This window comes from Brachionichthys hirsutus, chromosome 1 (assembly GCF_040956055.1).
Source record: "Brachionichthys hirsutus isolate HB-005 chromosome 1, CSIRO-AGI_Bhir_v1, whole genome shotgun sequence".
NCBI lineage: Eukaryota > Metazoa > Chordata > Actinopteri > Lophiiformes > Brachionichthyidae > Brachionichthys > Brachionichthys hirsutus.
In genome coordinates this window covers 1,080,447-1,105,043 of record NC_090897.1, presented here as the reverse complement: position 1 = coordinate 1,105,043, position 24,597 = coordinate 1,080,447, and the positions used below count along the sequence as shown (strand labels likewise).

General features: G+C 51.5%; 6 protein-coding genes across 7 annotated transcripts in view; 3 read left to right on the top strand and 3 right to left on the bottom strand.

The window, feature by feature from the left end:
- The window catches only part of LOC137895176 (golgin subfamily B member 1-like), a 12,590-nt gene extending 8,712 nt beyond the window's left edge, over nt 1-3,878 (bottom strand). The window contains 13 exon segments of the mRNA XM_068740664.1: nt 51-246; nt 315-406; nt 495-612; nt 717-832; nt 899-1,151; nt 1,227-1,340; nt 1,415-1,537; nt 1,616-1,798; nt 1,878-2,030; nt 2,316-2,600; nt 2,702-2,851; nt 3,220-3,306; nt 3,762-3,878. Coding sequence (XP_068596765.1) covers nt 51-246; nt 315-406; nt 495-612; nt 717-832; nt 899-1,151; nt 1,227-1,340; nt 1,415-1,537; nt 1,616-1,798; nt 1,878-2,030; nt 2,316-2,600; nt 2,702-2,851; nt 3,220-3,264 — 1,828 coding nt within the window. The 5' untranslated portion in view covers nt 3,265-3,306; nt 3,762-3,878.
- Nucleotides 3,879-5,194: 1,316 nt separating this feature from the next.
- guca1g (guanylate cyclase activator 1g) lies at nt 5,195-6,904 on the bottom strand. The gene is made up of 4 exons (XM_068757969.1): nt 6,692-6,904; nt 5,873-6,022; nt 5,416-5,515; nt 5,195-5,316 (listed from the first exon to the last, which is right to left on the bottom strand). Exons 1-4 carry the CDS (start codon nt 6,890-6,892, stop codon nt 5,195-5,197), a joined length of 573 nt encoding a protein of 190 aa, XP_068614070.1. The 5' UTR covers nt 6,893-6,904.
- A 1,457-nt stretch (nt 6,905-8,361) lies between these two features.
- On the top strand, nt 8,362-9,412 carry LOC137898314 (C-type isolectin Sp-CL4-like). Of its 2 annotated transcripts, none has more exons than XM_068742349.1 (4): nt 8,362-8,510; nt 8,600-8,745; nt 8,829-8,960; nt 9,130-9,412. In XM_068742349.1, exons 1-4 carry the CDS (start codon nt 8,450-8,452, stop codon nt 9,319-9,321), a joined length of 531 nt encoding a protein of 176 aa, XP_068598450.1. In that variant the 5' UTR covers nt 8,362-8,449; the 3' UTR covers nt 9,322-9,412. The 2 variants fall into 2 exon arrangements, with proteins under 2 accessions (XP_068598450.1, XP_068598442.1); XM_068742341.1 differs by having other exon boundaries at nt 8,594-8,745.
- A 497-nt stretch (nt 9,413-9,909) lies between these two features.
- gpn1 (GPN-loop GTPase 1) lies at nt 9,910-14,452 on the top strand. Its single transcript, XM_068760876.1, has 13 exons — nt 9,910-10,069; nt 10,859-10,952; nt 11,040-11,146; nt 11,944-11,981; nt 12,249-12,327; nt 12,414-12,508; nt 12,650-12,695; nt 12,764-12,910; nt 12,988-13,070; nt 13,226-13,265; nt 13,336-13,420; nt 13,625-13,732; nt 13,837-14,452. The coding sequence occupies exons 1-13, from the start codon at nt 9,917-9,919 to the stop codon at nt 13,941-13,943; spliced, it is 1,182 nt and encodes a 393-aa protein (XP_068616977.1). The 5' UTR covers nt 9,910-9,916; the 3' UTR covers nt 13,944-14,452.
- Nucleotides 14,453-18,945: 4,493 nt separating this feature from the next.
- On the top strand, nt 18,946-20,761 carry LOC137895154 (stathmin-4-like). Its single transcript, XM_068740642.1, has 5 exons — nt 18,946-18,958; nt 19,527-19,622; nt 19,755-19,960; nt 20,137-20,327; nt 20,500-20,761. Exons 1-5 carry the CDS (start codon nt 18,946-18,948, stop codon nt 20,759-20,761), a joined length of 768 nt encoding a protein of 255 aa, XP_068596743.1.
- A 1,456-nt stretch (nt 20,762-22,217) lies between these two features.
- On the bottom strand, nt 22,218-22,767 carry il17a/f1 (interleukin 17a/f1). The gene is made up of 2 exons (XM_068739961.1): nt 22,568-22,767; nt 22,218-22,464 (listed from the first exon to the last, which is right to left on the bottom strand). The coding sequence occupies exons 1-2, from the start codon at nt 22,765-22,767 to the stop codon at nt 22,218-22,220; spliced, it is 447 nt and encodes a 148-aa protein (XP_068596062.1).
- Nucleotides 22,768-24,597: the final 1,830 nt, after the last annotated feature.

Genomic DNA, 24,597 nt, shown 5'->3' with positions numbered 1-24,597 from the left:
TGGCGTTCTAAACCCTTTCCTCAACCCGTTTGATCCCGGGGGGGCGGTGCCTTTCGTTTGGAGGCGGGGTGAAACGTGAACCCCCCCCCCCGGGTCAGATGCCTTACCCTCTCGCTCCTCCTCCACGTGGCTGATGCGGAGGCTCAACGCCGCCGTCTCCTCCTTGGCCCGGTCCCGGGCGCTGACCGCCTCCGCCGCCAGCTCCTGCCACTCCAGCGCGTCGTCGGTGCTGCCCGATTCGCTCGCCTGGTGGGAGGGGGGAGCAGAGCGTCACGGAGGCCCGGCCCGGCGCCCTGCGGACCCAGAACCCCCACCTGAGAGGCGGCCCCCTTGGTGACCTGCTCCAGGTCGGCCTGCAGGCTCCTCTGCTGCTCCTCGTACAGAACCAGCTTCGTCTGCAGCATTCCTAGCGGCGCCCATCAAACACACGGGTCAGTTCGGCTCCTCCCACAGCAGAACCGAGCCGATCGGACCCGACCCGGGAGGAGTTTTACCGTTTTGTCCTTTCAGCTCCTCGTATCGTTCCGCCTTCCAGAGGTTCTCCTCCCTCTCCTCCTCCAGAGCGGTGATCCGAGTCCGCAGGGCGGTCAGGTCTGGGGGGGCGTGTCCAGCCTGAAGGAGGCAAAGGAACAACGTTTCCTAACTTCAGACCCTCGGGGGGAGACAACCGCCCCCCCCCCCCCCCCTCACGGGGCTGAACCCGTCCACCGGCCCACCTGGCTCTTCCTAAGCTCCTCCTCCAACTGTCTGATCCGGGACTTGGACCAGGCTTTGATCTTCAGGAACTTGTCCTCCGACCGTCCCGCCTCGTCTGAGTTCTGCTTCGCTCGGGCTGCGGGGGGGGGGGGGACAGATTAAAAACGTGGCCGGAAACAGGTGAAACTGGGCGGAGCTTCACCTTCCAGCTCGGCGAGCCTCCGGACTGAAGCCGGATCCGCCGGCACGTCGCCGCCCCCCGCCGCCGCCGACCTCCTCAGCTCCTCCAGCAAAGCCTGCTGCTCCTGCTGCTGCTCCTCCATTCGCTGCACCTCCCCACGCTGTTTGTCCATCAGGTCGCGAAGCTGCGCTCGCATCACGTGCTTCTCGGCCTCCATCTTGGACTCCAGGCTCTCCCGCTCGACCCGGAGCCGCCGCAGCCGCTCCGTCAGCTCCTGCGGGGGGGGGGGGGAAACGGGATTCGGAAACCGCTCGGGGCGCCACATCGTCGCCAGAACGCCGTTCCTGACCGTGATCCGCCGGTCCCGGCCGTCCACCTCGCCCTGGAGAACGTCGATGACCTGGGATTTACCCAGAAGCACCTCCTCCTTCTCGTGGAGCTCCCGTTTCAACGCTTTCAGAAGCTGAGGACAAACAGACGTCGTGTCGGGCAGCCCGTAAAGCGCCCCCGCGGGGGCCGGCGTGCGGCGGACGGTACCTGATCCAAGTCGGCGCTGGCGTCAGACTTGGCCGCCATCTTGAAGAGCTCCTGCTCGTGCGTCTGGCCGAGCTCCGTCAGACGCTTGTCCTTCTGAAGGACGATGTCTTTGAACGTCTGGATCTGAAGACGGAGGACGGGTCGGAGGTCAGCGGCCGCCGGGCAGGAGCGAAGACCCCGGAGAGCCGGGTCGGGACCTACGTTCTCCTTGTACATGTTCTCCTTCTGATTGTGCTGCTCCTTCTCCGTCAGCAGGAGCTCCTTCAGGCTCTCCGCCTGCTCCTGCAGCAAACCGAGGCGCTCCTCCGACTCCCCCACCTTCCCGGTCAGGCTCTGCACCAGCAGCCGCAGCTCCTGGGCGGTCCCGCCGCCGTCCTCCTCCTGCTGAGGAGGCGCAGCACAGCGTCAAGGGGGAGACGCGTCCGATCCAAACTACGGGGGAACCCGTTGAAGAACACGAGACCTGCGGTGGGGCCGGCGTGACGGGCCGATCTCCCGCCAGCGCCGTCTGCAGGTGGACGATGTAGGCCTCTTTCTCTGCCAGCTTCCCGTCTCTCTCCATCAGCATCGCGTCCATTTCCTCGCCTCGCTGTTGCTGGGATTCCACTTCCTTCGTCTGAAAGTTCCAATCGGGAAAAAACATTCAGACTTATGTCAGCGTGCGCGGACACTTCCTGTCCCTCGGCGAGGTCGACCCGATAAACAGCGACGCAGAGACAGCGTGAAAGCAGAGCTACATAGCGAGAGTCAGCAGGCTAATGCTAATGCTAATGCTAACCTGTCAAGGCCCAGATCATCCGAGTCAACAGGCTAATGCTAATGCTAACCTGCCAAGGCCCAGACCATCTGAGCCCGCAGGCTAATGCTAATGCTAATGCTAACCTGCCATGGCTGGAATCACCTTGTTCTGCAGCTCCTCCGCTCTTCGTGCTAGCTGCTGCTCCAGCTCCTCGGCCTTCTTCTTCAGCAGGAGGATCTTTCCTCGACTGGCCTGCTCTCCTCCTCCTCCTCCTCCTCCTCCTCCTCCTCCTCCTCCGCCCCCCGATACCTTCTTGTTGTGCGTCGGCTGGGTCGCACCTCCCTGCCGTTTCTTCAGCTCCTCCAGCTGAGCGCTGAGGGAGGTCACCTTGGCCTTGTTCTGGAGACGCAGCTTTGAGAGCTTGGCCTCCCACGTCTCCTTCTCCACCTGACACGCGCACGCACACGCACACACACGCACACACACACGCACGCACACGCTCACACACAGCTCCTGACCTGTGCCGTCGGTGGAGAGACGCTCCTCACCTTCAGCTGCTCATCCTTGGAGTGGAGCGTCGCGTCCTTTTCCCGGATCAGCTCCTTCAGCTGAGAGACGAGTTGCTCCGTTTGGGCGAGCCTCTCTGCCGCCTCGTCTCCGGGACCGCCTCCAGCAGGACCCCGGGGGGACACCGGAGCCTGTGGGGGGGGGGGGGGGGGGGGGCAGCACACGGCGGGATGATCCTGATATCCAAACACGCCTCCTCCAGCGGGCTGAGCCGACGAGTCTCAAGTTTCACCTCAACGAATCTCACAAACGCAGGATTTATTTATTTTAAGGACGTCGTCATGGTTTCCGCTCGCTCTTATGAGAGCATCAGTGGAAGAGATGATGCTCCGCCTCCGGTCAGAGGCGGAGCATCATCTCTTCCACTGATGCTCTCAGACCAAACAGCTGCGTGGCATAAAATACAGAATAAACACGACTGTACCGGACACGTTGCCGTTGACAACAGCAACACAACACCTGTCACGGAATGAAGACAGAGCACAGCAGGTGTACTCACCGAAGCGCTCGCCCCGCCCTCTTCCCCGGAGAGCCACTTCAGCATGGCTCCACTTCAGCCCTGAAGCACAACGTCGATTGTGTTCTCCTGCAGGAGGAGGAGGAGGAGAGGAGGAGGAGGAGAGGAGGAGGCCGGGCCTTCAACCGAACTGACGAAGCGGGTGATAATGGCGGCCGGGCCGTCCGGTCACTGAGATGCCGACACCGAGGACCCACGAAGAACCGGATAGGATTCTCATGTAGAATAAAAGCACTGCTAACAGGCTAACGCCGCTAAAGGTTAGGAGGTTTGGCTCGGCTACAAACGTTAGCTAGCACTAGCCTTTCCCCCCCCCGGTTCGTTTGGACCGCAAAAGCTTCACGCTTCTCCCAACAGAAGGCCTCGGGGGGGGGGCGGGGGGGGGGCCGTCCGGAACTGGATTCTAACACGAGTCACGGGCTAACATTAGTCCAGCCGTGTCAGGTGCGCGGCTACATGCTAGCACGGCTAGCACAAGGCAGTAACTTGACTGTGATGAATCGACAAGCAGCACTCAAACGCACCTTTAAGGTGCTCACCGGGCCCGGAGCGTCCGCCCGAAAGCCGTGACGTCACCTCGGTCCTGCGAAATCACGTCATTTTCCGCTTGACCACCACAGCCTGCTCACGTTTGTCAACAGACAACCCAGATAACACGCGCATGCGCAGTTGCAAGCTCTTGACAGCTTCCGGGAGGGGGGGGAGGAAATCCGTCTATGAATTTTAATAATTATCATGATGTTAAAATCATCTATATAAAGTATTTAATAAGTATTATTGACGAGCCGTTTGGTTGTTTTGTCCTTTTTTTTAGTTTCGTTTTTCTCCGGAAGTTTCCTGCGTTATTTCATCAAAGAGAAAACGAACACCAAGAGCAAGGCTGTCTATCACTTCCGTTTTCGGAAGTAAAGTAGGAGCCGCTTTTAATGATACGTCTTCAAAGCCTAAAGAGAAGTCCAGTGGTTTCAAGAGTTAATCAATTAATAATGATTAATTAATAATTAATTAATCATCATCAATCTGGACTAAGCATTTATACAGAGAGGACTTGATGTGTTGACTTTTGAAGTAAAGAACAGTAAATCAGGAAAACCTCCTTCGATATCTCCATGAAGTTCAGAGAACACGCGTCAGAAGTCCAGCGTCTGTGGGAAACATCTCAGCCTTTAGCAGACGCATAAAGGAATGGAATAAAAGGTCCGGCCTCATCGAAGACGGAACATGACCCCCCCCCCCCCCCGGAAGGACCTTTGGTTCGATCTGTTTATTGATTGACATAAAATACAGAAAGCAACAGCTAAACGCCGAGACGCACTCGACGTGCTCCTCATCACGTTCTTCATCGCTCGGATGAAGACGTTCAGGGCTTCAGACCAGGCAGACGGGGACAAGAGACGGTCAAGAGAACGCCAAGAGTCAAAAAATACTCCGTGCACACGGTGCACAAAATACAAACACGACAGAATTCCTGCAAGATTCAGGTGGAACGCCTGAATCCCGTTCCATGCTCCACCTACGAATGGACCGGTCCTGGCGCCGAGGGCCTGCAATTCTGACTTTGAACGCTCTTTCTTAATATTTGTATGCACCCCCCCCCCCAAAAAAAAAGACTTGGATGAGCTTCAGCCATATCTTTTAAACACATTTTAAGAATGTTTAATTTGAACAGGCTAACTCCTCCCCCCATGCGTCCTGCCTGTATATGCTAAGCTAACAGTCGAACGCGAGGCGCATTAATCCCACAGGAGTAAATCTGGACCGTTAATCTCTCGGCTTCGCTTTTAAATCCGATGAGCTGCGAATGACCCGCAGGGGAGAAGGAAACGGCCTGGAGGAAAGACGCCTCTCCTCGGGCGGGATGCGTCGCCATGCTTTCACTCTTGGAAAAGGAACATCCAAGAGGAATAGAAAGCATGACAGCTGTGTGACCGGGGACTCCGAGGACAGAGCAGCGACCTCATGATGGTTTATTCTGATGTTCAATGAACCAGTCACACGGAACCAAGTCCAGTCTGAGCTGGTCCATCACCCACGGGTCCTTTTCGGCGCCTTCCATGAATTCCTCCAGAGAAATCTGACCTGGACAAAAAGAGAAGTCTGATTCCTCTCCACGCCCACATTTGGGCATCAAAACTACTTAGTCGGGTTCGAGATAGCTCAGGAGAGTGAGACGCTTACTGTCGTTGTTCTTGTCCAGTTGTTCAAAGATTCTGTCACAGATGTCTTTGATGTTTCCGGAGACACACTGCTGATTTTTTGTCTTTATCCTGTGGATGATCTGAGCAGAAAGAGGAGAACAAAAAACGGAGCTCTTCTTTGTGCAAATGTTCTGGTACAAGAAGTATCTGCTGAGGCGGAGTCTCATTGCTTCAGGCCGTGTGTTTATTGGTCGATGATTCAACCACTTCCTGCTGCCTCCGGATAGCAATGCTATGCTAACACACCTTTATTTAAAAAAAAAACTCAAACCTTTTTGTGGGCAAATCACGAGTGTCCAAATATCCTCAGTTCGGTCTTTCCAAATATTCCAAAGTGACGGATTTAAATGTGGAACGTTTGTTTACCCGACAGCGACGACGTTCCGACCGAATGACGACACTTTGACGAGAAGGAGGACGATCGATCGGTGACTCACCGTGACAACGAGTTTCACCTCGTCCCTGTCCAGGCAGCCGTTTCCGTCGCCGTCGTAGACTTTAAAGGACCATTTCAGTTTATCCTCCAGCTTTCCTCGAAGCACCAGATGAACGGCGGCCACAAATTCCATGAAGTCCATCTGCCCGTCCTGGGAGGGCAGACATGTCAGTGGGACGTACTCGCCCACTCATTCACCCACTCATTCACCCACTCATTCACCCACTCATTCACCCACTCATTCACCCACACATTCACCCACTCATTCACCCACTCATTCACCCACTCATTCACCCACTCATTCACCCACACATTCACCCACTCATTCACCCACTCATTCACCCACACATTCACCCACACATTCACCCACACATTCACCCACTCATTCACCCACTCATTCACCCACTCATTCACCCACTCATTCACCCACACATTCACCCACACATTCACCCACACATTCACCCACACATTCACCCACACATTCACCCACTCATTCACCCACTCATTCACCCACTCATTCACCCACTCATTCACCCACTCATTCACCCACTCATTCACCCACTCATTCACCCACACATTCACCCACACATTCACCCACTCATTCACCCACTCATTCACCCACTCATTCACCCACTCATTCACCCACTCATTCACCCACTCATTCACCCACTCATTCACCCACACATTCACCCACTCATTCACCCACTCATTCACCCACTCATTCACCCACTCATTCACCCACTCATTCACCCACACATTCACCCACACATTCACCCACACATTCACCCACTCATTCACCCACTCATTCCTCTTACGTCACCTTGTTAGTGTCGAAGGAGCGAAACACGGTTTCCATGTAGGCGGTTTCTTCTTCTGTGGCGTTTCTGCTGATTCCAAAGATCTTCCTGAATTCGTGGAGGTGCAGCTTTCCACTCGGGCATTCGCTGGCAAACCTCCGGTAGAGCTTCTGGATGTTTTTCAGGGCCACCTCCCTTTCCGTGTCGCTCTCCATCTGACCCATAATCACAAAGACGGATACATCAATAACGACAAACCTGCAGGGAGGTCGTCGCGCGTCGAGCTCGCGGCTCCTGCACCCAGCGGGGGCTATTTCCAGCTCACCCGCTGGACCAAATCCAACCGACTCCTTTATCTTCTTCAAATCCCTGTCGATCATCGTCTGTCCCGTGTTTGTGATTCTCCAGAGTGACGTTGTACCGGTACATATTATTATGTGTCTGTTTAATTTATCGTTATTCTGCATCTATGGAGTAATTTAATATTAGTTTTATTTGTATTGTTAAATGTCGATGATTTATGTACGAAGGACTTTCAATGGAAACAAGACCGCAAGGGCTTTTTAGACAGGATGTTTGACTGTACTTGTACTGTAATACATGCTACTGTGTGACTGTACTTGTACTGTAATACATGCTACTGTTTGACTGTACTTGTACTGTAATACATGCTACTGTGTGACTGTACTTGTACTGTAATACATGCTACTGTTTGACTGTACTTGTACTGTAATACATTCTCTTGTTTGACTGTACTTGTACTGTAATACATGCTACTGTGTGACTGTACTTGTACTGTCTACTCCGGAGCTTCTCACATTTAACGTGCTCCTGAAAGCAATGGCAGAGTCACGTTGGTGTTTATTGATCACACAAACTGGGCGATAGGAGTTTGTGCGATCAAACTGGGTCCAGGTGAGACCTGGTTTAAAGTTCAAAGCAACAACGCTGTCATTTATTTCTTCTTATTTATTATAATGAATCCTTTTTCCTCCCGCTGATCCCTGGGAAACCCCTCCAGGCTGGGGCCTTTACCAACAGAACATTTTAACATTTTCTCGTCGCTCCTTCTGCCTGCAGGGAAACAACGGATCCCGGGGGGACCGTCAGAGATCAGCATCAATAAACATGAAAGGTGTGGCGTCCCAGATCCATAGGAGCGGCGTTAACCCTTCGCTGACTGGTGGGTTTAATCCCGTTGACGTTCTGACCGTCGGGGCGACGTCCCGCTTCTGACTGTGGTCCGCTGAGGTGATGCTCGTGGAATGGGCCTGGGCGTGCCGGCGTCGGGTTCCCATTGATTCTCGTCATCGTCTAGAAGAGAAAAAGAACTTTAAACCAAGAGAACGGAAAGGAGAGCAGGTTTGCTGCTCGTCGATGTTTAAATCAAAACGCCTTCTGGATCGAGTGATTCACGTTCGGGGATCCGCCCAGCCGCCACTTTGGTCACCCTTCATAAATGCATTTATAAAGAAAGATTGACATGATTTTTTTTTTAAAAGGGGGAGGAAATGGCCTTGTCAGCTGAAACTGGAGGCCGACCGGTTGTCTTTAGGGCATTTAGTATTTTTTTAGGATAATCCTTCCCTTTCTGCTGAGCTAATATTTGAACACTGAATAATGGATTTGTCTCCGGGTTGTTAAACGCGAGTATTAAAGAACCTCCCGCTGACAGTCAGACAGACAGAGAAGCTCAACGCATCGGGAGTCGGTCCGAAGAGCTGACGCATCGCTTCTGATAACTGTTGAGTTCATTTCATCCTTCCAGATCGATTCCAGCCATGCGTTCCGTGTTGGTGGCCACCATGTGCCTTCTGGGGGCTCTGGTGGTCTGCGCCCAAGGTAAGAACCTCAAAGAGCACGAAATAAAGCTCTACAGCAGCACACAGCGAGAGCGCAGAGCTGACAGCACCTCGTTGTTCTAGATTCAGAGTCAGACATGTCTGAAATGTGTGCGAACGATCATCCGGCTGTCGCTTGTCCAAAGGAGGGCAAAGAAGACTGGTTCAAGCTGGGGGAGGGCCGCTGCGTGAAGGCCTTCTTCGCTGAACCCTATCTGAATTATAACGACTCAGAGGTGATTAAAAAACCCGAATCAATCATCGGACGGTCTTGCTGAAGAGTCACAGAAGGGTGATTTCGTTTCCCCGTTCTTTTCAGGCGGCCTGCGTGGGATTGGGAGGTCATCTGGTGTCGATCCACAACAAGTCCGAGCTGCATGATGTGGACTGCACCATGTACAGACTCACCCCCGGGAGGCCTCCTTACTGGATCGGGCTCTTCTTGTATTTTGTAAGCGTCGCTGCCTCTGATCCGCCGTTTGAGAACGTTTGAGTTCGATGTGCGGCACGGTCGACAGACGTTAACGTGCAGAAATCAAGCCCGTTTGCATGTTGATCTGAGGCAGACGGGCATAAGCGTGTGAATATATAATCATCTTCTCTCCCTCAACTCTTTTCAGCATTATGAAGATCTTCTGGTTTATGAATGGACGGACGCCACTCAACTGGATTTCAATTTTTGGGCTTACGGGCAGCCAAATTTCTGGAATGACAAAGAGGAATGCGTGGAGACTAACCTGTACGATTGGGGACGATGGAACGATCTGAACTGCATGTACGGAAGAGGACACGTGTGTGCAGTGACGATCTGAAGCGTCAAGAGGCGCCCTTAAACGGCTGCGTTGCACTGCAGCCACAGAAATGATTTTAGTTTGCCCGTAATAAACATCCACGAGCATCAAACCTGTTCTCGTTTCCTTTCTTTGTTTCAAATGTTTTTACATTTCTTTCTTTTTTTTAATTCAGCAGTGTCATAGTGATTGCTAATAAAGATCATGAATTATATAGAAAAAAAATCACAATACAGTAAATTCAGATTCTTATAAAATATTTACATCAAAAACCTGAGTTATGACATACTATTATACTTATTCATACTCTGTTACCATAGTGATAGCCAATATACCTGTAACGACAGACATCTGTGTGACACAAGACTCATTTTATGTTAATTACTTCTTATGTACTTAGCTCAAATGCTAACTGCATTCTGTTTGCTTTGCACGTCACATGCGGAATGACAATAAATATACTCTAATTGATGTTACAATATTTGCTATTTAAAGTTAAAATGGAGCCGTGTGTTTTCGTTTGGCTCCTCCTCTTCCGGCTTTGCCGTGAGAGCGACGTTTCGCGACAGCGCCAGCGTGTTTACGGCAGTTGCTTGAGGCAGACACAGCAGTCATCATGGCGGCTGCGGCGGAGCGACCTGCGGCTGGGCGGCCTTTAGCGGAGCCGCAGGAGAGAGTCAGCGGGACCCCGGGAGCCTCTGACCGGGTTCAGCCCGTGTGTCTCATCGTGCTGGGCATGGCGGGCTCCGGGAAAACCACGTTCGTTCAGGTAGCTAGCTAGCTAGCTGCCATGCGACGGCTTCGTTAGCCGGTTAGCAAGCTAACATAAATATGTAAACACTGTGAACTGTCAGCTAACCGTGGCTAGCAACCGTAAGATATTAAAATCTGTGTATTGTGGCTTTAAAATGGCGTGAAGTAAAACAGTCCAATGGATTTGTGGGGAAACTTCTTTTTGATCCCGTCTCCGGTCCCGCAGCAGGGACGACCCGGGTTCTGGAGGGAGTTTTTTTCTCTCCTCTCTTTATTGACAACTTTCAATATTACAGTCAGAACGCGACAAATCAATATATCAGGACATTCACATAAATGATTATTAGAATAACACACAGTGACAGAACAGCAGGCCAGATGCTCGTTAAAAAAAAAGTTATAATAATGAAAATACACTTTAGTAAATTCTGCAAAGCTTTAGCTGATTGCTTTCTACATTATACGATTGAAGAGGTTCGATGTCAGCTTCAGGAAAGTTGGCTTTTTGTTTTTAGTTGTGACTATAGAATTTGAAATATTAAGCAAATTAATGTAGGGCTGCAGTAAATAATCTATTGATTAGTCTGAGCGTTAATTAAAATTGTGCTGATCTGCAATCAGAGATGACGCAGCGAACGTTCTACGGATATTCCAGCAGGTCGTGTGAAAGACGTTTTATTTATTGTTGTTTTTATGATAGGATTTCGGTTATTTTTCAGCCTCGTTTGGGCTGCGTTCACCTCGGTTCAGGAGTTGTCGGGATGTCCCGCATCACGCCGGCTGATTGTTTTTGCTTTCTGTCCAGAGGCTGACCGCTCACCTCCACTCTAGTAAAGCTCCTCCCTACGTCATCAACCTGGACCCCGCCGTCCACGAAGTCCCCTTCCCGGCAAACATCGGTGAGCCGGCCAGCCTGAGCGTGCAGCACAGCTGGAACCATGTTTGTGTCCCCGATCTAAGACGGTGTCATTTTGTCCTGTCTTTAGACATAAGAGACACTGTGAACTACAAGGAGGTGATGAAGCAGTATGGCCTCGGCCCAAATGGGGGCATTGTGACGTCACTCAACCTTTTTGCGACACGTTTTGATCAGGTGACTCAGACCGCCCCCCCCTCCTCCTGAAATCAGAGCCGTGTGTTTTAAAATGAAAGATCTAAGTACTTTAAATGTTAACGTTGGACTCTAAAATACCGGTTGGCCATAATCAATAGAGGCCTAGCATTCATATAAAGTATAAAACTCTCAGACGGCACATATTTTACATCCATTAACAAAACCTGAACACGAAAAATAGTTTCCACGAGTCGCAAAAACAAAGTCCTGGATCAGCTGTTTGTCGGCTGAAAGAAGAAACGGGGCGTCGCCCCGTATTTAAATCACTGAGAGGAAGTCATCAGTCGAATTACCGCGTTCTGATGTCACTGTGATGACATCACTGTGAAATAAAGTAACTCCCCCTGATTGGGTAACCCCCGAAAGGCTCCTCCTCCCTCTGGAATCATGATAAACAATGTAAGTCTGCTTTTCCAGATGGAGGATCTGGATCTGATTCTGGTTTGGTTAGAACTGAAGCTGCATTACCTCAGCTACCTGTAGAGGGCGGTGCAACATTTCTATCCCGCTATCTTCCTCTCTGTCAGAGTTTATTGCCCTGCTTGCTTTTATGTGCTAATTTCCATGCAAAGACAAAAACGAATTATTTCCACCATTACCATAAAACACGCGACTTTTCTCATAATAATAGTGTTTAATTAGAAAAACAAAACATTTGTCATGTTTCATTCAGGACCGTCCCGTCCTTTTCTGATTGGCACTCTGGCGAAGGAAATTGTCCTTTTGTTTCTCTAATTTCCTCCTCTCTCTCTCTCTCACCTGTTTCTGTCCTCCAGGTGATGCGGTTCATTGAGAAGAAGCAGCAGAACCACCGGTCAGTGCCGGAGTCACCGTCTCTGCGCGTTAACGTTAAACACGTCGACGTGAAGCGAGTCAACGTTTCCTCGCTGGTCGGATTAGAGGAGGCCACGCCCACCGTCGGGCGCTTTGGCGTCCGTGCGGATTTGAATATGAAACATTTCCTCGGATGATGCGATGAACTTTTAGCATTTCTCTAAACTGCCGATCGGATGGCGACGCGTTTTCCTCAGGAGGAGGCGTGGCTACAGGTGTGACGCTGGGCTCCCTCCTGTCCCTGCAGGTACGTCCTGATCGACACCCCGGGTCAGATTGAGGTCTTCACCTGGTCTGCGTCGGGAACCATCATCACGGAGGCTCTGGTGGGTGGGGGGGTGGGGGGGGGGCGCTCTCTCGCGTCCGCCCCGCTGCTCCGATGACGTCACCGAGTTTGTGTCCCGCGTTTCAGGCGTCGTCCTTCCCCTGCGTCGTCGTCTACGTGATGGACACGTCCCGCAGCGTCAACCCCGTCACCTTCATGTCCAACATGCTGTACGCCTGCAGGTACGCCGTCCTCGCCGCGTCGGTGCTGCCTTCTCGTGACGGAGGGATTTAACCTCTGAAGGGGCGGAGCCAGGGGGGGGGGGGGGGGGCTCAGGTAAATGAACGGAGGCTCGTGTTTCAGCTGACGCGTCTCCTCTTCAGCATTCTCTACAAGACCAAGCTGCCCTTCATCGTCGCCATGAACAAGGTGAGGTCACTTCCTGCTTGCGTTGTGCCTTCCTGCGGCGCTTCCTGCCTAACGCCTCGCCGCCGCAGACCGACATCGTCGACCACAGCTTCGCGGTGGAGTGGATGCGGGACTTTGAGGCCTTCCAGGACGCTCTGAACCAGGAAACGTCGTACGTGAGCAACCTGACCCGCTCCATGAGCCTGGTGCTGGACGAGTTCTACACCGACCTGAGGGTAGGAGGCGCCGCTAGCACGTCGCATTACAACCCGGGGCCGCCGCCAATGTGGACCCCCCTCGCCTGCGTCCGCAGGTGGTGGGCGTGTCTGCGGTGACTGGGAGCGGATTGGACGAGCTGTTTGTTCAGGTGGAAGACGCCGCGGCGGAGTACGAGAGGTGAGCGGGAGCGGGGGTCGGGTTGGGTGAGGTTCCGGGTCACCATTCCGGCCTGACCGGGACATTTTAGGTTTCAAGGAAACGGAAATATTCATTTTAGGATTTTAGAATCGACGATGTCGATGAAGGTGATATTTCCTCCTCGTCTTCCTCAGGGATTATCGGCCCGAATACGAACGGCTCCGCGAACAGCTGGTGAGTTCGTCTCTCCTCTTCCTCCCGGCCTCAGTCCTTCCGTGCTTTTAACGGACTTCCCGTCCGCCAGGCGGAGGCTCGGACCAGGAAGCAGCAGCAGCAGCTGGAGCGACTCAGGAAGGACATGGGGGCCGTCGACATGACGACGGTTAAAGGTAGAGCCGCCGGGAGACGGCCGTTGTTGGAATGTGGCTGATGAGAGTAGCGTTCAGCGTCCGAACACCGCGTCTAGACACTTCCTGTTCGGTCACCGAATGGAAGCTGTTGTTATCGCGACCGTAGATCAGAGAAGAGATCTAACAGAGTCCAGGTGGCTTTTCTTTATTGTTGTAATTCAGTGGTTGACTTCCTGTCCACAGAGGAAGTCCACATCGCCGGGCCCAGTGACCTCATCATGACCCGGGGTAACCCCGAGGTGGGGGAGGAGGTGGCGGAGGACAGTGACACAGACGACGTTGACCACGGCGGTGAGGACAGGAAGCCCGTTCAGCTGTTTCAGCTCTAAAAACCCAAACGCACACTGTAAAAAGTGAAGCTTTGCCTACTTGTCTAATGGGAATGTGTTTTGTAGCCACGGAGGAAAGCAAAGAGGCAGACGCCTTTGGGAACTTCCTGATTGAGAGGAAGGAAGTGGTTCAGGCCCGAAACAGGAAGTGCGTGATGCCTGAAGGACTCTGACCTCTGACCTGCCTGGAAGAAAGAAAACAGCGGATGAAGGGAACATGAAGGTTTCCCTCCGCGGTACCGACTATCACCTGGAACTCGTCCTGTGGAACTTCCTGATCAGGCGACCTCCCTGTGACCTCAGTCAGTTCTATTTTTTATCAGAAAATATTACCTATTTTTCCCCCTCTACTAAAGACATGTTAAAATAAAACCGATTTTGATTTTAAGCTTCAAGTCATTTTCTTTCATGCTAACTTTAGCATGCTAACTTCTGATGTGCTTAAAGGAGAACTGGTTATAGTCAGCATGTCTGACCTGAAAGGAGATAAAAGCCGTTTCATAGTGATTAAAATTACATTTCAGTACGAGAAGATGGATAAAACGTCATTAAACTTCATGCTAATGTCGGCGTAAAAAGATGTGGGAGGGGCCTCCCGGTCAGGCTACATTAATCTGTTTTATGGAAACAGTTCTTGATATTTGTGGGATTAATTTTGTAAATAAAGTTGGTTTTAAACGTTGGGATCGTCTGTTTGTCCTGCTTGTAAATGTTTTCCGGTGCCCGTTCGGGAACGGAAGAGTCACGTGACGCACGTTAAGCCAATTAAAAGACTTGTTAAATAACAGCGGTTAGCTTAGCATCAGTGGATCTGAAACAGAAAAACACATCGGGTGAAGTTATCATCGTTTATTAGCGGGACTGAACAGCTCTTTGTGGCGTGTACTCGAGTACAAGTGGGAAGTAATGGAGTACTGCGAGTCTCGTTTCCGGGCCGACGCGAACCTTCGATAACTTTAACCTCCAAACGTGGTTCCTCCTCCCGGAATGTGTCAGCTGGCGGGATGAGGAGCACAGAGGAGGCGCTTCAGACTTTTCTCCTTGTGGGCTTTGAGTCGGCATCAGTCGCTCGTTTGTTCGCCTGTCAGGCTCCGCCCCCAGCAGTGACTCACCACCGCTGACATTCAGCCCACCATGTGGACCCATCTCCTCTGCCTCCGTCTTTCTCTCGTTCGCTTTCCTCTTCTGTACTCTCTTTTCTCTCGCCCCCCCCCCCCCCCCTTTCTATCTCTCCTCTCCCTCCTCTTCCTCCTCTCTCCTCCTCCTCCTCCTCAGTGGGCAGCAGGTTTGTGCGGAATCAGAATCACGAGTCACGACGCTTTGCCGCCTCGCAGGCTCAGCTGTTCATTCAAGCTGCCTCACACACACACCAGTAAACTGGTTTCAACTGGTTCCAGTTAGTCAATGAGACGGGTCCAAACCGGACGCCTTGGTGCGGCTCTGACCTTTGACCCCGCAGCAAAAGCCTCAAGTGTTGACATAAACATCAAACAACAATAACAAACATGTTGGCAACAATCATTTATCATCCTGCTACATGTTGCTACCAGATGAAAGAAGCTAGCTGCTACTAGCTACAGCCTGCTGATAGATGCTAAGTGCTACTAGCTGCAGCCTGCTGATAGATGCTAAGTGCTACTAGCTGCAGCCTGATTATAGATGCTAAGTGCTAGTAGCTGCTACTAGCTGCAGCCTGCTGATAGATGCTAAGTGCTACTAGCTGCTGCCTGCTTATAGATGCTAAGTGCTAGTAGCTGCTGCCTGCTTATAGATGCTAAGTGCTAGTAGCTGCTACTAGCTGCAGCCTGCTGATAGATGCTAAGTGCTAGTAGCTGCTACTAGCTGCTACTAGCTGCTGCCTGCTGGTAGAAGCTGATAATCTGTGAACGTCCCTCCGTCTCTTCGCCCTTTTTTCCTACTCTGTTCTCGTGGCTTCACTTCTCTCAGTGCGGTGAGGTGACCTCATTGTTAGTGACATCATGGATCAAACTCAGATGATGTCATCGCTTCCAGTTACTCTGCTGCTGTTTGTCCCTGCAGGCAGTGCAGCAGCACGCATTCACATCTCATGCGTATTTCACATCTGTTCTACCCGGTTCTGCCCGGTTCTTCCTGGTTCTTCCCGGTTCCACCCGGTTCTTCCTGGTTCTGCCCGGTTCTACCCGGTTCTACCCGGTTCTGCCTGGCTCTGCCCGGTTCTGCCCGGTTCTATCCGTCCTGCAGAGCAGAAACGTTCTTCTTGTTTCTGCTGAATCCTGATTTGACTCAGAAAGCGTGTCTCTCAGCTGATTGGCTGCAGGTGACATCATCAGTTGGGATGTGGATGCTCCTCCCTCTCCTTGATGCTGCAGCCTTTTGCTCACCTTACCACTTCACACGCACACACACGCACACGCACACACACACACACACAGCCCCTGCATCTGCATGACATCATTTGCTTCTCTGGAGTGGAGACAGAACACTCTGCTCTGCCCTGGTGCATGATGGGAGATGTGTTCTTTAGATTGACTCGCTTTCACACTTGAGCTACCAGCTTTGATTTGATGGTGCCCCGCCTGCAGGGGGCGCTATGGCCTGGTGTTTATCACCAGGGTAACAGATGAATGGAGGACGAGGCGCTGGCAGCAGCAGACGGACGCCGATGAGTCAGGATGAGCAACACGCCGCCGTTAAATTTAGCGCTGACAGATTCTCACAGGAAACCAGATCAAACCAGATTCAGACACCTTCAGGAGAAACGGACCGGGTCTGGGTGTGGTCCAGACCGGGTCTGGGTGTGGTCCAGACCGGTCCCGCGTGTGGTTCGGACCGCGCCTGGGTGTGGTCCAGAACGGACCCGGGTGTGGTCCAAACCGGGCCTGGGTGTGGTCCGGACCGGGTCTGGGTGTGGTCCGGACCGGGTCTGGGTGTGGTCCAGACCGGTCCCGCGTGTGGTTCGGACCAGTCCTGGGTGTGGTCCAGACCGGGCCTGGGTGTGGTCCAGACCGGTCCTGGATGTGGTCCAGACCGGGTCTGGGTGTGGTCCGGACCGGGTCTGGGTGTGGTCCGGACCGGGTCTGGGTGTGGTCCAGACCGGTCCCGGGTGTGGTTCGGACCGCGCCTGGGTGTGGTCCGGACCTGGCCTGGGTGTGGTCCGGACCGGTCCTGGATGTGGTCCAGACCGGGCCTGGGTGTGGTCTGTGCCGTCCACTTCTGGGTGCTGATACCTGGTCTGGACCAGTTCTGCATCTCGCCTGGGTTTGAGTCTCCTGCTAACGTAGCTCCTGCTAACGTAGCTCCCGCTAGCGACACAGGCAAATGAATGGATTTAAAGAATAAAGTTAAATATATTATAAAATATCATCTATATATTACTACAGGATTGATCAGGAGTGGCTGAAGAGTTATCCATCTAAATCAAGTGGAGCAGTTTTAATTTAGCATTTAGTGATGAATTAAGAGACATTATAAATTTAACCGGGGGGGTTGCCCCCCCCCCCCCGCTATAAATGCATCAAAAGGTAAATGATATAAACGTTGAGGATGGGCAGTAAACCCAGTAAACATTAAACAAAGTACACATAGTTTTGTGGGTACACGCTCCTGTACTGTACACACGATACTCTAAGTATTGTAGTTTTTCATTTTTAATCCTTTCTTTTTTTATATAAACATGACTGAGAACTGAGATTCTTCTCATTCTGGTGGCGATTCCTCTGAAACGAAGCTCCCACCCCCTCCTCCACCTGATCCAATCACACGGCAGCCCCACTGCTGGCCAATCAGACGGCTTCCTGGTGATGTCATGCCGCGGGGGGGGGGGCGCTGATGTGTGGTGCTGATGCTGCTGAGCTGCAGAGCTGCATTCTGGACAGACGGAGCGTCTCTGCAGGGTGAGTACGCTGAGAGGGCTGCTCCTTCTCCTCCTTCTCCTCCTTTTCCTCCTTCACCTCCTCCACCTCCTTCACCTCCTCTCGTCTGATCTCATCCTTTCATCCTCCTGCGTGGCGTCTCTTCTTTGTCTTTTTCTTCAGCTCCCTCTTCTCCGCAGAACGTGCTTCATTTATTGGAAACAATGACATCATCGCTTAGCCTTCCCTGCACGCACGTGCACGCGCACGCACACACACACACACACTGCACAGCAAGTGTTTTAAACAGTCTATTGATCAGGTATTAGAGGTTCTCCTCGAGCAGGAGGAGTCATCTGCACCTCCTTCGGGCAGCTGATTCACACCGAGTCGTTTGAACCAGACAAACTTTGACCTTTACAACAAAAAGCCGACTCGATTGATCTCTCCATTTTAGACCTTTGAAGTGTTCTCATTGGACCGCAGACGTCCTCTTCCTCTTCCTCGTCCTCTTCCTCATCCTCGTCCTCGTCCTCATCCTCTTCCTCATCCTCTTCCTCTTCCTCGTCCTCTTCCTCGTCCTCTTCCTCGTCCTCTTCCTCATCCTCTTCCTCGTCCTCTTCCTCTTCCTCTTCCTCATCCTCTTCCTCATCCTCTTCCTCTTCCTCTTCCTCGTCCTTCTCCTGTCTGTCTGTTTTCTCGTCGAATGGAACTCTTTCGATGTCGACTCTCGTTTTGGGTCGTTATTCTACTTTTGCTGCCGTCGATCTTTAAACATGAAATTAAAATGATTTTTGGGTTCGTCTGAGAGTAGAAACGATTCAACTCTCCTGGAATGAGTTGAGTTCGTCTTTTAAATGTTTTCTTTTGATGCGGAACAGAATCAGATTCTTCCTCTGGGGGGGGGGGGGGGGGGGGGGGTCTCGACCCTGAGTTTTGCCTGCCAGGCAGACTTTCCTCCGGATTACTGCTGCGTCTGGAATCTCGGTTTTGCGTATTCGATGGTTTAACTAAAGTACATCGACATCCTGCAAGTTGTTTGGAGACCTGTAACTATAGCAACAAAAGCCAAAATTAGAGAGAGGTTTGTCCGAAATATTTCGCCAGCAGCGTTTCAGTTTCTTCGGTTTCAACCCGCTTTCATTCTTAATTTCCTGTATTGAGTTGACTGAAGCGTCCCGACGCTGAGTCATGCCTGAGAGGCGGAACCCGGGGGCGGAACCCGGGGGCGGAACCCGGGGGTGGAACCGCACCTGTTCAGGTTCCCTTACACTTCTCCTGACCTGGGTTCTGTTTCTCTGTCTCTGCTCAGGAACAGCCTCTACCTCAGCGCGGCAGCAGAATGACTCTAGCAGGTAAAATGTTCTCCTGACAGTCTGCTCCTCACCTGCTCCTCACCTGCTCCTCACCTGCTCCTCACCTGTTTCTCACCTGCTCCTCACCTGCTCCTCACCTGCTCCTCACCTGCTCCTCACCTCTCCTCACCTGCTCCTCACCTGCTCCTCACCTGCTCCTCACCTGTTTCTCACCTGCTCCTCACCTGCTCCTCGCCTGCTCCTCGCCTGCTCCTCGCCTGCTCCTCGCCTGCTCCTCGCCTGTTTCTCACCTGCTCCTCACCTGTTTCTCACCTGCTCCTCACCTGCTCCTCACCTGCTCCTCACCTGTTTCTCACCTGCTCCTCACCTGCTCCTCGCCTGCTCCTCGCCTGCTCCTCACCTGTTTCTCACCTGCTCCTCACCTGCTCCTCACCTGCTCCTCACCTGCTCCTCACCTGTTTCTCACCTGCTCCTCACCTGTTTCTCACCTGCTCCTCACCTGTTTCTCACCTGCTTCTCACCCGCTTCTCACCTGTTTCTCACCTGCTTCTCACCTGTGTGACGTTCTCTCTTAACCCTTCACCTTCTGTTCCTCTCATCCATCCAGCATACAGAGAGAAGGTGCGAGAGCTCCCTCTAGTGTCTCTCTTCTGCTCCTGCATCCTCCCGGAACCAAGAGACGCCTCAGCCGACATGAAGGAAGGTCAGCATCCCTCCTTCCATCCTTCATCCGCATCCCTCCTTGCATGTAGGAGGAGCCAAGGAGTGACATCACCGTTGTCGATGGTCTCCTCCGTCAGCTTTTGCTCACATCATGGGCCTCTTCTTGCTGCAGGCGTGGTCGACTTGAACCTTTGCAACATCCGGGACATGGAGGTGATCGAGCTGAGCAAGCGGGCGAGCGGCCAGGCCTTCGAGGTCATCCTGAAGCCGCCCACCTTCGACGGCGGCCCCGAGCTGAAGGCGACCACGCCGCCTCGCCAGAAACCGTCCCTGGAGGAGATCCAGAAGAAGCTGGACGCGGCTCAGGAGAGGAGGAAGGTGCGTGGTCATCACAAAGCTAGAGGCTAGGTCGACGCTAACATTAGCATGCTAACGGGAACTTCATCACAGTTCACTATGTTTGGTTCCCCCCCCCCCAAGCTTTTTAACCAGCCATCATTTAAACTGTTTAACAAGCAGGTGACGATGTAAACCCTCCCTTTTGCCCCTCCCAGTGCCAGGAGGCGGAGCTTCTGAAGCACCTGGCTGAGAGGAGGGAGCACAAGCGTGAAGTTGCTCAGAAGGCTCACGCCAAAGAGCGCCGGCGAGCCGATGGCGAGCAGAAGCACCCGAGCGCCTCGCAGGAGGAGGTGCAACAGGAGGTGCAGCAGGAGGTGAGGAGGAGGAGGGGAGACGCTGAGATGAAGTGTGACCACAGAGGGGCGGTGGATTATAAGAATTAAAATGTATCGGTCGGACTTTAAGAGCGGCGTACGCGCTAATCTGACCCCTCCCCTTTTCCCTGAAATAAACAGAATTCGGGCAGAGCTAGCATGCGTTAGCAAGTTGCTAACTGCACCCCGTCCCTTGTGCTCCAGGTGTCTTGACGGCCTGATCACAACACAAGCTGAACTCGATAAGGAAGCCATTTTGGGAGAGCTTGACGCTCCGAGCGGCCTGGAGCTGCTCCGATTGGGCGGCGAGCTGGAAAAGACATCAAAAAGAGATGGGGAAGAAGAAAGGGGAGGCCTGACCTCTGACCTCTATGTGAGACTATCTGAGGCTGCAGACGGAGTCATCATCAGCTTCATGTGGTGGTGGTGGGGGGCTTTGTTGCCATGCCAACAGGGCCGCCTGTGACAGACTCTGGAAAAGGAAACGTTTCAAGCAATCGGGACTTCCTGTTCTCATCCAACGAGTCTCCCGCGGATATAAAATGGCGCCCTCTGCTGGACAGTTTGCATCACTACATTTCTGTGGAGCGAAAACTTCATCGGTTGTTGGTGGCTCTTTAGTGGCATCTAGTGGCAGGTATAAGGACAGCAGTGCCGGGAGGCATCTGAGAAGAGGGGTCAAAGGTCAGACACGAGCCCCCCAGGTTGACCCCTCCCCAGTCCTGCGATTGGAGCCTATTGTGGCGTTTGTTATGTTCGGGGCGGGATCATAGCCCAACCAGCTGCTCCTGATTGGCCGACAGGTCGTCAGCTCTTTTAATCTTTATTGACAAAAAACCCCAAACCAAAACCCGACTGAGCGATTCGTACGTCAAAACCAGAAGGTACAGAGAAAAGGGAGAAACACTGAAAGCTGAGATTCTGAGTCCAGTAGAAACGACTCAAAACCGGACCGGAGGTTCTGGTCCATGGCCCCGCCTCCTCGGCGCCTCTCATCAACCCGGGGCAACAAAATTAGCATGTTAGCTTCTATGCTGCCACCAGAAGCTACGTTGTTGCATTTAAATCTAATTATCAACGCTTAGCTTGCATTGCTAATGCTATGCTAACGCCCGTGATGAATTCACTCAACTGATACCACTGTGGCTGTAAACGATGTATAGTGTGTGTGTGTGTGTGTGCGTGCGTGTGTGTGTGCGTGCGTACATTTCCCTAGCAACAAGTTGATGATGATGATGATGTACAGAAATCCTATATTTTACATTCAAGAATAATAAAGAATATCACACTTTACTTCTTTCTGCTTCGATTTTATTGAATAAAGATTCATCTTGTGAACTATAAATATTAATTTAAATCATCAATAAATACACACTGATCAAATCTAAACACAAAAGATGTCCATTAAACAGAAATCATAAATAGAATAGAATATCGTCTGATTTAAACTTCAGCTCCAGCGTGTAGTTTGGAGAGAGAAAATAAATAAATCAAAATTCAATATTTGAAGGAAATGAACAACATTCAACATTCAGGGAATAGCAGAGCAGCATTTTACAAATAAATAAATGGACCGGAGAAATATCATTCATTCAAATTAAATACAGTCAAAATAAATAAATGAGTTTCCTGACCTCGTAATTCTACTGCGCCCCAATTTAAAACCAAACCGTTTAAAACCAGTATTTATAGTTTAGTTTCCTGAGCTTGAATTAAATGATGTATTTAATGTTTTTAATCAAGATATTTGCCTGTAATATTTAATGTAAAGCAAAAAGCCTTCTATCCACTTGTTGTGTATAAATATGCGTATGTGTCGTAATTATTTTTAGGGTCATGCTAATTGTAGCTTTGATGTCTGCAGCGCAGTGAAAGAAGTCAAAGGTGTTTCGCTTCCATATTTAACCCTCTGCTCGCCGTCTTCACTGCTGCCGTTGGACGACGGGCCGGACGCAGGTGCATCCCACAGCGAGGAGGCGGGACTCCAGCCTGTAGTGGTAGCTGCTCCCCGCCCCCGGTGACCTCACGCGGCGCAGCAGCAGCACCTGGTGCATGATGGGTCTGGACTCCAGGCTCAGGTCCTCCCGGCCCTCCTTGTCCAGGCAGCCGCGCAGCGAGCAGCGGGCCTCCGACACCATCGGGGGGAACAGAGACTCGTCGTGGGAGACGCTGAGGACGGGGACGCAAAGGGACAGAACCGTCAACGTCAGGCCGGAAAGCAACAGTTAAAGGACCAGGCTGCGTTTCTGTCACGCGGCGTTTGTCTGCTTACTTGTAGGTCCAAGGGGAGATGGAGGCGTTGCCCAGAGGCCGGAAGCTTCTGGACGGAACCAAAGTGTTCGGCTCAAGCTGCAGGGGGACCGTTTGTATGGTCGCGCCGTCAGACAATTTCTTGAGGTTTCTTGAGTGCTTCGACTGACTGGACATGGCTGCTGCCTCTGCTATCGTCATCATCATCATCATCATCATCATCACCGCCACGCAGACGGCCTGAGGAAGAGGAGGAGAGATGAAGAATGAAGGCAGCGATCAGAACCCACGGGCCCACAATTATCAGACGCGAAATGAAGCCAGTCATAAGTCACAAAAATAATTCGCTCTTTTTTTTGGCACCGCTGTTCTTCCGCAGTGGACGAACAATAAAGTTTGTAATTCAAATTACAGAGCGAGGCGATGATGAGCTGCTTCTCGTGCGTACATCCTGATTGGACAGCGTTTTCCTTTTTAGTACAAACTATTTCCACAATTCATTTAATTAAAAAGCAGAAATTAAAATGACAAATATAATCCAAAGAAAACAAAACTTTTGATTTAATATTTGTTTCGGCAGCCAGAGGAGCCGAAACAAAACGTTTTCTCATCCTTCTGTTTGGCTTTTGCCTTTTTAAAATATTTCTTACACTTTATAATTTGCAGGATTTGATGCAGCAGACATTTCAGCCAATCACATGCAGCCTCGCAGATCCATATTTCTTTTTTTAATAAACTTTAAACGTTCATTCTTACCGTCACGCTGGAGTTTGCTGAAACCATGCTGAACTTTCCTCTTGATTCCTTCTGGACCTTTCGTGTTCCTGCTGGAGGTTGGACTTCTTCTTCTCTGGTGTTCTGCAGGACGTCGGCTTCGGCGGCGGTATTTATCCTGAACGCGGCTGTCAGGTTTCCGCTGATGATGTCATCACATCTCTTCTCTTCTCGGTGCGTTCCTTTGATCTTTCCCATCCGAACCGCAGACCTGCGTGACGAGGCTCGACCCAGTTTCACGTCGACGTCGACGTTTCATTATTCTGCACACAAAAGACGTTGCAGCGGCTTTTCTAGGTCACCGTATCTCGAAGGCATCGTGATAGAATCTGAAATAAATCCAATATCAGATGGAAGTTCAATGTTTGGTTCTATAAGAATTTTAATTTGAAGCAAAAAGTTTAGAGAATCTGCAGAAAGAAGCTGCAACAGGTTCGTCACGAAATCACACGAAATCACACACGAGCTGAAATGGAACTTATTTGGTATTGGGTTCTATTGATCCAGAAATAAAAACGTTTTTTACATTCTGGACTTTTTAATTTCCTTTTCACTTTTTCGCAGTGATAAGCTCAGATCTGACTTTTATTGCTCCTTACTGAGTACTGTGCTCATGTACTGGGGGGCCCCGGTCGCTCTGGGCCCCTGAGTCGGTCGGTTCAGAGACCCTGATCGTTCTGGGCCCGAGTCGGTCGGTTCAGGGGCCCTGATAGTTCTGGACCCGAGTCGGTCGGTTCAGAGACCCTGATCGTTCTGGACCCGACTCGGTCGGGCCCGTCTTTCTTCATGTTGGTATCTTCAGGTTTCACAGCAGTGACCTGGTTTACACCCGGGCTGTGACTCAGGGGGACCGGGCCCACGCTGCCAGCTCGGCTCTGACCTGATTCGACCGATGACTCGATGCTAATCAGCATCTGCACTTCCTGTTTCCTGTCAGCCTGACGAAGAGCCGGGAAGCTCAAAGCAAGACCGTCTCTTTCTCATGTTTATTTCAAAACAAACACGAGACAAGATCTTTGGGTTTGAGTGTAAAAGAAAGTGAATGATCTCAAATCAATGCCCTTCAAATATTAATCTGGTTCAAAGGAAAATGATGCTGCATCATTTCTAAATTAAAGACGTTAAGGAGAAATCGTGAAGCTCGTCTTGCAGCAGAGGTCAGCGACGTGAACCCGAACTGTAAAACACTGTCGAGGGTTCGACATTAAAGTGTGTGCCGCGGCGCCGTGGTTAGCATCGTGTGGGTTCAAACACAAAAGCATCAAGGACAAAAAACAT